This window comes from Girardinichthys multiradiatus, chromosome 20 (assembly GCF_021462225.1).
Source record: "Girardinichthys multiradiatus isolate DD_20200921_A chromosome 20, DD_fGirMul_XY1, whole genome shotgun sequence".
Lineage (NCBI taxonomy): Eukaryota > Metazoa > Chordata > Actinopteri > Cyprinodontiformes > Goodeidae > Girardinichthys > Girardinichthys multiradiatus.
In genome coordinates this window covers 2,824,912-2,833,665 of record NC_061812.1, presented here as the reverse complement: position 1 = coordinate 2,833,665, position 8,754 = coordinate 2,824,912, and the positions used below count along the sequence as shown (strand labels likewise).

The following is an 8,754-nucleotide window of genomic DNA, read 5'->3' as shown; positions in this document are numbered from 1 at the left end:
ACAGGGCAGGAAGCAAACACCTGACAATTATTTTAAATAGCAAATTCTTTCGGTTTTATTCCTTCTTTACATTTTTTTCATTAACTTCACAGAATCATTAATGAGAAAAACATTAAAACTGAATAAATGTACCCAGAATCTGTGTTCGTTCTGGAAGGACTCAGCTGGTCCCAAAAACCCCAAACTGACTGAAAATGTGTCCGACAGAAGGTTTCTTCATCGCTGACATTAGCAGAGAAAATTAAATGTTTGTCCACAGTACGGAAAAAAATCACATTTTATTGAAACAGAAGCAACAAAGTGTACAAAAATCAGAAAAAAGTTGCTGTAAAATAAACAAAATGAGTCATAATTCAGAATAACTGAATTTAGCTCCAGTTAGTTTCATACAGTACTGAGAACAGGACACAAATATTAGGAATAACCGAAAACTGAAAGAATGCAATAAAAACAACAATTATTTGATCTACAATCTTTTAAAAAGACATTCATCTAAAATCTCTAATTTTCTAACAAAAGTCAAATAAACATCTGCTCTACAGAATCTCCTGAAGGAACATTAAAACCAAATCAATTCTTGAGTTTTATTTTGTTTTAGGTCAGAACAAACGAAATCAGAGAACAGATTTTAGAACCTTTGATTCATTTGGATCAAAGAAGGAGGAAAAAATAATAAATACAGAATCATATGACACAAGAAGTCATGTTTTCAACTTTTCCTTCATCTCAGAACTTCTGGTCTTACCTGCCAGAACCAACAGTCTCTGAAAGGCTTTTAGAACACTTTGAGGCAGCACCGAAGGTTCTGGCACCGTTCTGGAGTTCTTTCTCGGCCCGTGTTGGTAAAGACGTAAGAAATTCTGAGGTAATAACTTGATCCAGAAAACATCTCTGGAAGGGAGGCGGGACTTTCAGGATGACTCTGGACCTTCAGGTGTTTCTGATTGGTTGAACCATCAGTCAGTTTAAACTTCTCTGCAGCTCATATGTTCTGCTAACTTTAAACAGCACAACAGGAAACCAGAGACAAACAACACTGGAACCCAGTCAGTCCAGCAGAACATCAGATTACTGAGAAACCACCACAACGCCCAGGACTGAGCAACAGAACCAGACTATACAGGTCAGGCTGCTGATGTGGTGGGTCAGGATCCTGTTTCTGTGGCTTTAAAAGCTGGTTTTATGTAGCATCGCCATAAATCATCCTGACGGGAGGTCTGACTCCTCTTTGAAAATCTGATATTATTACACTTTTATTCCAATAAAGTTCATTGTGTCTGTTTACAATAGTCATTAGGTTCGTTTGTTATTAGACACACAGGGTTTTTCCCTAAGGACGTACCTGACACGTCTTCATCAGAGGTGTCACTAGTTGGTATGAGACGTGTCACCGGTTGTTCCCTGAGGCCGCCTCAAAGCAACCGGTCGGTAGCCCCGTGGCTGCTTCGGAGCAGCCGGTCTGCTGCCTCGTGGCCGCCTCGGAGCAACCGGTCTGCAGCCCCGTGGCCACCTCAGAGCAACTGGTCTGCAGCCCCGTGGCCACCTCGGAGCAACCGGTCGGTAGCCCTGAAGCCGCCTCGGGGCAACCGGTCTGCAGCCCCGTGGCCACCTCAGAGCAACCGGTCTGCAGCCCCGTGGCTGCTTCGGAGCAACTGGTCTGCAGCCCCGTGGCCACCTCGGAGCAACCGGTCGGTAGCCCTGAAGCCGCCTCGGGGCAACCGGTCTGCAGCCCCGTGGCCACCTCAGAGCAACCGGTCTGCAGCCCCGTGGCCACCTCGGAGCAACCGGTCTGCAGCCCCGTGGCCACCTCGGAGCAACCGGTCGGTAGCCCTGAGGCCGCCTCGGAGCAACCGGTCTGCAGCCCCGTGGCCACCTCGGAGCAACCGGTCTGCAGCCCCGTGGTCACCTCAGAGCAACCGGTCTGCAGCCCCGTGGTCACCTCGGAGCAACCGGTCTGCAGCCCCGTGGTCACCTCGGAGCAACCGGTCTGCAGCCCCGTGGCCACCTCGGAGCAACCGGTCTGCAGCCCCGTGGCCGCCTCAGGGAAGAACAGCTGACCGGTTCATCTACTCTGATGAAGACGGAAATCTCCATCGAAACATGTCAGGTACGTCCTTAAGGAGAAAAAAATAATGTGTCTAATAACAAAAGAACTTAAAGATTACACTTCTCCTCCCAGAATTGATTTTACTTCTGATTGCAAGTGTAACTGCCCTGAAACTGACTAACAGCAATGCTTTATGGGTTGGATCTGACTGTTTTTATGTCATCCTGCAGCTTTCTGAGGGAGATGACCTGTCTCCTCACCTGACTGAAGCTGCAGGATTAACAGTTGGAAATAAGGAATATTCCTGCTGTGCATCTGGAGGCTATAATAATGAACTAAAGAGGAAATGTGGAGGTCAACCTGCCAGGGCTGAGACAAATGTTGAAGGTTTCTGGGCTTGAAGGTTCAGGATAAATACAGATAAACTCTGTGGTCTCTGAACTGTTTCAGTAACTCAGCTGTTCATAGATTTTTAACCATTTAACAAAAATAAAATCCAAGCATTGATAAAGTCAAAGAATGTAATTGTTTCAACAAAATAGGGTTGTGTGGTGCAGTTCCAAGTAGTCAGTATCTTCCCTGCAGCAGTTGCTCAGCAGAGCAATCCCAGTTTGGAGAATCAGGAAACATGAGTCAAGGTAACGGCCAAATGGCAGAAGGGTTCGTTTGCACATGGTTACTTTAGTCTGCTGAATGAATTCTCTGGACTGGATGTAAGACGCTGATCGTTTATAACCACCCCACACAACCCCGATGTAGAAAACACAAACTATCCCTTTAAACAACCGCTATGAGTCCTGGGCTCAGCAGGGTGTCCCGATGGCTGCTGCAGAGGCTTTCACTGCCTCACAGCACGCAGGTTCCGCAGCCAACACACTCTTCATCGCCTCGTCTTTGTCAGAGGGGGACAGGGAGGAAGGTGAGGGTGAGGTGGGTGAGGAGAGGGTGGAGGTGGGGGCGGTTGAAGCAGAAGATGATGAAGAGGAGTTGGTGTCAGGGAGGCACTCTTCACAGCAGCAGCAGCAGCAGTCCATGAAGGCCTGGCCCAGAGAGCGGCAGAGGCACAGCAGCAGGACCGGTGTCGCTGAGCAGCAAATGAACAGCAGGAACTGTTCAACCAGAGCCACCGTAGGCGGAACCAGAACCGGAGCTGATACATAAGCCAGGGTGATGTTACATACACTCTGAGGCAGGTTACAGGTGACGTACAGGACAGTCAGCGCCATCACGGCGGTCCGCAGTCTCTGCTCCCTCACATCCTGCTTCTTCTTCACTGAGGAGGAGGAGGATGAAGAGGAGGAGGAGCATCTGCTGGTCACCTTCTCACTGATTGGTTTCTGCAGTTCATGCTGAGCCAACACCCGCCTCGTCACCAGATCGCAGGCCAGAGTGAACAGCAGCGGCAGGCAGAGGTAGCAGCCGAAGATCCACCACATCCGGGCCTCGTGGTAGGTCAGAACCAGAGCATAGATGCTCTCTGGCAGCTCCGCTGATGGCTCACGGACACAAATGTCCACCTTAAACCTGTCAGTTCGAGCTCTTAAGGAGGCCATGAGTGAGGCCGCAGGTTGGCGCTGCTGCAGGTCAGAGGTCAGTGCCGGCAGGCCGACGGGCTCCTGGACGAGCTGCCACAGCAGCAGCTCAGGAGCCCCCAGAACCATGGAGCCCACCCAGATCACACACACCTTGGACAGGATGGAGCGGCACGGCTCCACCTTTGGAGTCTGATGTGGGCCGGGCGAGGTGGCGATGTGGAAACGGTCGATGCTCAGAGCACAGAGGCTGAACGTGGCCACGCCCAGAGAGGTCACCTGACAGAGAGAAGAAGAGACAAAACGGGAAACCCAATTTAAGTTGAATGATTCTGGCTGCAATAAAACGGTTCGATTCTGATTTAGTTTAAACATTCAGGGTTCTGCCATCTTTCAGACGTTAGCAGAGCCATCAAAGGTCTGAGATGGTTTCCAAAACATCTGAAGGTCTGTTTTCCACTCAGCTGCACACAAAGTCTTTCCAAGGTTGTTTTAAATGAAGTTCATGTTGATTTTGCACCAACTTTCCTCCTAAACAGATACAATCCATCCAAGTTGCCTTTATAAACTTAACTTTGTGTGTTTTCTAATCACATCTTCTGGATGTAGATAAAGACCAGCAACACTTAAAGCTACAAAAGCAGCTTTCCATTAACGCTCAGAGCAGAACCGGGTCTCACAGAGAGGCCAGGACGCTCCGAACGGACCAACAGCTCTTGCTCTGCAGACTGGGGACAGTTAATAGACTCGTGCTCAGAAGGTTGGTGCTTTGGGCCAGAAGAAACAGACTTCTCCTCCCTCAGAGAGCTTAATGAGATCAAACAGTTAAGACCCAGCTGAGGATAATTAGTGCCGAGCTGTAATTAGCATGAGAATGGTTGAACTAACAGAAGACGGGGGCAGCTGGCAGCCTGATCTGCTTAAATGCTCCTCAGCAAGAAGAGCAATTAAAGAAAACGGTCATTAATTAGCAGAAAACAGATTCCCTAGTTTGCATGAAAAGAGGTGAAGAACAGAGACTTGATGAGGCTGGAGGGACGACCTCGTTACAGCCTGCTTCAGACGAGCTGCTTTTACAAATGAAGAAAGCTCCACTGCAGGGATCTGAGAGCCCAGCAGGAACAGGAACCTGAAACAACTCAAACAGCTGGCTGACCATCTTCTGACCGCCTCATCCAGTCATCAATCAGAGGTTCAGATGTGTTGCCATGGCAATAGGTGCTCGTTTCTTGGTTTGTTGATGGAAAGATAAAAACCAGTTTCTTCAGCTTTCCATGAATTTAGGCAGCATGTTCAGGTCAGTCTTCAAGCATCATTTATAAATTCATTTCTAACTCCAGTCTGAACTTCTTGTCACCATCTCTCAGTCGGCTTCCAGACAGTTTAAGATTATATTCCTGAGTTTTAAAGTTTGAAACCTTTCCTGGATTCTTCTCTTCTACTTCCCAGAATCCAAGGAACAGTTTTCCTTTGTATACAGAGTTTCATGTCTTTAACAACCTTCCTGGAGCCTGGACTTCTTCTCTCGTTTGTTGAAGATGATTCATCCACAAGGCTTCTTCTCATCCTCCGTTGGATGAGAGGTCAAACACCTTCCAGAAGGAGATAGTACTCCAGCTGCCTTCGTCCAAACAGCAAGCCTTGTCATGTCCTGGACGTCTGAGAACCCACACCAGCCTTCTAGAACCTTCTCACATGCTCCAACCTGGTGCTGATCTGCAGAACTCAAGGTCCAGTTCCAGCAAAAGACTGCCACCATTATAATTTATGCTGCCATGATCATATTAGTGATTCTTCTCTGATAAATTAGTTAGATAATGAAAACAAATAGTTTCTCAAATGTAAAGAAGGAAAAAACTGAAAAACATTCCTGAGTTTCCTGGTTTAATAAACTATTTCAGTTCAACACGCCTCACTTCAAAGATCCCAAAACCAGAAATCTTTCACTGTTTTTGTGGATTTTTATCTCAGTCGATTGGATGTGTCCAAGGGATTTATTTACATTTCTTTCTTCCAACTACTTCCTGGACAGATTTTGGGCTAATTGAATGAAATAAGATCTGATTTCATATGACAGATGTCAGAAACCAAAGTCTTGGGTTTAATCTGTGATTCTGCTCCAAAAACACTAAAATATGGAATGAAACTGGAATAATAATAAAAGTTTTAAGCTGAAGTTCTACCTGCTGTCCATCTTGATCCAATAATTGGCATCAAAACTTTAAGTGTTTTAGTTTAGCTGGGAGACGGCCGAACCTGCGTCTCTTTCATGACTCGGACTCAGTTCTGGATCTTCTGCTCTGCACCTGCAGACAAACAGCTCAGCTCTGCAAACTGTTTGTTTCTGGGATCTGACAAAGAAGAGTCGCTTCACAAACAGAACCAAAGATGCCAAACGGGCCACAACAGTCTGTTCTGTTCAGAGTGAAGCCGTCTGCGGCTGGGAACAAAGAGTCATTCATCACAGGCCTGCAGTTCGCCTCACAGTCAGTCTAACATGAGAAAGACAGCTCAGACAGAAAACAAAGTCTGCTTAAAACATGTTTATGAGCTAAATTCTGGGAGATCAGGCGCTGACCCCCGGGGGATCCGGCGATGAACTCTGGGAGATCAGACGCTGAACTCTGGGAGATCGGACGCTGAACTCTGGGAGACCGGGCGCTGAACTCTGGGAGATCGGGCGCTGAACTCTGGGAGATCGGGCGCTGAACTCTGGGAGACCGGGCGCTGAACTCTGGGAGACCGGGCGCTGAACTCTGGGAGACCGGGCGCTGAACTCTGGGAAACCGGGCGCTGAACTCTAGGAGACCGGGCGCTGAACTCTAGGAGACCGGGCGCTGAACTCTAGGAGACCGGGCGCTGAACTCTAGGAGACCGGGCGAGACGCTGAACTCTGGGAGATCGGACGCTGAACTCTAGGAGACCGGGCGCTGAACTCTGGGAGATCGGGCGCTGAACTCTAGGAGACCGGGCGCTGAACTCTAGGAGACCGGGCGCTGAACTCTGGGAGATCGGGCGCTGAACTCTGGGAGATCGGGCGCTGAACTCTAGGAGACCGGGCGCTGAACTCTGGAGACCGGGCGCTGAACTCTGGGAGACCGGGCGCTGAACTCTGGGAAACCGGGCGCTGAACTCTAGGAGACCGGGCGCTGAACTCTGGGAGACCGGGCGCTGAACTCTAGGAGACCGGGCGCTGAACTCTAGGAGACCGGGCGCTGAACTCTGGGAGACCGGGCGCTGAACTCTGGGAGATCGGGCGCTGAACTCTAGGAGACCGGGCGCTGAACTCTGGGAGACCGGGCGCTGAACTCTGGGAGATCGGGCGCTGAACTCTGGGAGATCGGGCGCTGAACTCTGGGAGATCGGGCGCTGAACTCTGGGAGATCGGGCGCTGAACTCTGGGAGATCGGGCGCTGAACTCTGGGAGATCGGGCGCTGAACTCTGGGAGATCGGGCGCTGAACTCTGGGAGATCGGGCGCTGAACTCTGGGAGATCAGGCGCTGAATTTTCCAGCAACACAATAAGTTCTTACAATAAAGCCCTTTGAAAAAGCAACAACAGCAGCCAGTAAGATAATAATAAATGAGGCTTTATTTCTCACAAATAAAAGATTTGTTGCAGTTTCCTGTGACGGTCATATGTGTTTATCAGGGAGCAGCAATCAGTTTAATTGATCACTGTTAGGTTCTGTTAATATTCTGATCACTGAGTAGAAGCTAGACGTCAGTGTCAACCAGCCAATAACAGAAAACCTTTTCACATTTTTCTTTGCCACCTTTTTGCTTCACTACATGTTAAACGGTGGGAATCACTCCAGATATTCCGTTATTGTCCATTATTACATTATTAGTTGCAACAGACCAGTTTGATTTGTCTTGAAGTGACGTTTGATGTTATTTCTACACTGAATTAAAGTGAAAGTTTTCCTGGACGGTTTAATGTTGGTTAATAAACTGTTGGTTTTAATGTCAAATAGAACAAACTGTAGAACACCTGCGCTTCTTCTCACCTCCAGGTACGGCACGAGTCGGCAGGACAGGTCTCCTAGCAACCTCTTCAAGGTGAGCTCGTGGAAGATGACCACGGGCAGGCAGAAGAAGAGCACGAGGAAGTCCCAGAAGGCCAGACCCGCCAGGATGCAGTTCCACGCGCTCTTCAGGTAGAAGCTGTGCCACACGATGCACATGAGCGCGAGGTTCCCCACGAGACCCGCCGCGAACAGCACGAGCGCGAGCAGCAGCACCGCGTAGGCCCAGTAGGAGGCGTCCGTGACCGGGACCAGCGGGTTCAGGAGCCCCGCAGAGGAGTTGGCCTGCGGGGCGGAGGTGTGGCGGTGAGCCCGCGGCGTGGTGAAGAAGCCGCTCGGGTCGTCGTGTCGTCGGGGAGGACTGTTCTGGGAAACCGGGTCTCTTTTTCTGATACTCCCATCTTTGGCGCCTCGAGTGACTCGCTTCAGACCCAAAGTTTCAGTTCGGTTCAGACCGGTCCGGTCCGCCTGAGGAGACGCTTCTGTCCCCGCAGCCAAACCTGCAGCATCCTCCGCCTGAAAGTCCGGATCCGGGAGGACGTGCCGGAGCTCCGCGCTGCGCAGAAACAGCAGAAACAAACAGCAGAGAAGCTTCATGGTTCCGCGGAGCTGCTGGTCTCCTTCAGACATCTGCTGGGACTAAAGCAGGAGACAGAAATGTCCATGAAGCAGTCTGAGAGACGGTCCACCCTTCCTGCGGTCCTGATGGAGAAGTTTCAGAGTCCAACCAAGTTCAGCATCACACAGGTGATCCGGTGGGACATTTCAAAATAAAAGCACTGACTGGAGGGATGTGAGAGCACAGTAAACGGAATCAACGACATGAATGTCCCCATTTCAGGGCTTAAAACGACAAATATATATTTTAAACATAAGTATTAGTTGTTAAAAACAGGTTGATCTCAATCAATTATATTGCTAAGATCAATTCATTCCAGTTACGTGCATACATAGGTTCATTACATAGGTATATATCGGTTAATTTGATCATTATGGCTTACAGATGATAAAATCCAAGTTCTGTTTCTCAAAAAAACTTGAGTATTTCATCAGTCAAAAAAAAAAAGAACAGATTTAACTAAAGAAATGTAAATTTATGGCTAGACAATCAGGAGAAATGCTGCTGATTGGACCGTTGTCCAGCAGA

At 48.9% G+C, this 8,754-nt stretch overlaps 1 protein-coding gene and 1 long non-coding RNA gene across 2 annotated transcripts; one reads left to right on the top strand and one right to left on the bottom strand.

Moving 5' to 3' along the window:
- Positions 1-259: 259 nt before the first annotated feature.
- LOC124857441 (G-protein coupled receptor 37-like 1) lies at positions 260-8,437 on the bottom strand. The gene is made up of 2 exons (XM_047348702.1): positions 7,590-8,437; positions 260-3,858 (listed from the first exon to the last, which is right to left on the bottom strand). The coding sequence occupies exons 1-2, from the start codon at positions 8,235-8,237 to the stop codon at positions 2,851-2,853; spliced, it is 1,656 nt and encodes a 551-aa protein (XP_047204658.1). The 5' UTR covers positions 8,238-8,437; the 3' UTR covers positions 260-2,850.
- On the top strand, positions 3,890-5,761 carry LOC124857443. The gene is made up of 2 exons (XR_007035596.1): positions 3,890-4,876; positions 5,029-5,761. It is a non-coding gene; the product is annotated as an uncharacterized LOC124857443 (long non-coding RNA).
- Positions 8,438-8,754: the final 317 nt, after the last annotated feature.

Excerpts from the sequence above, each read along its gene's own strand:
- LOC124857441 (XM_047348702.1), bottom strand. The coding sequence starts at position 8,237 with ATGTCTGAAGGAGACCAGCAGCTCCGCGGAACCATGAAGCTTCTCTGC. Across the intron at positions 3,859-7,589 it reads GACTCGTGCCGTACCTGGAG|GTGACCTCTCTGGGCGTGGC; the intron begins GTGAGAAGAAGC and ends TCTCTCTGTCAG.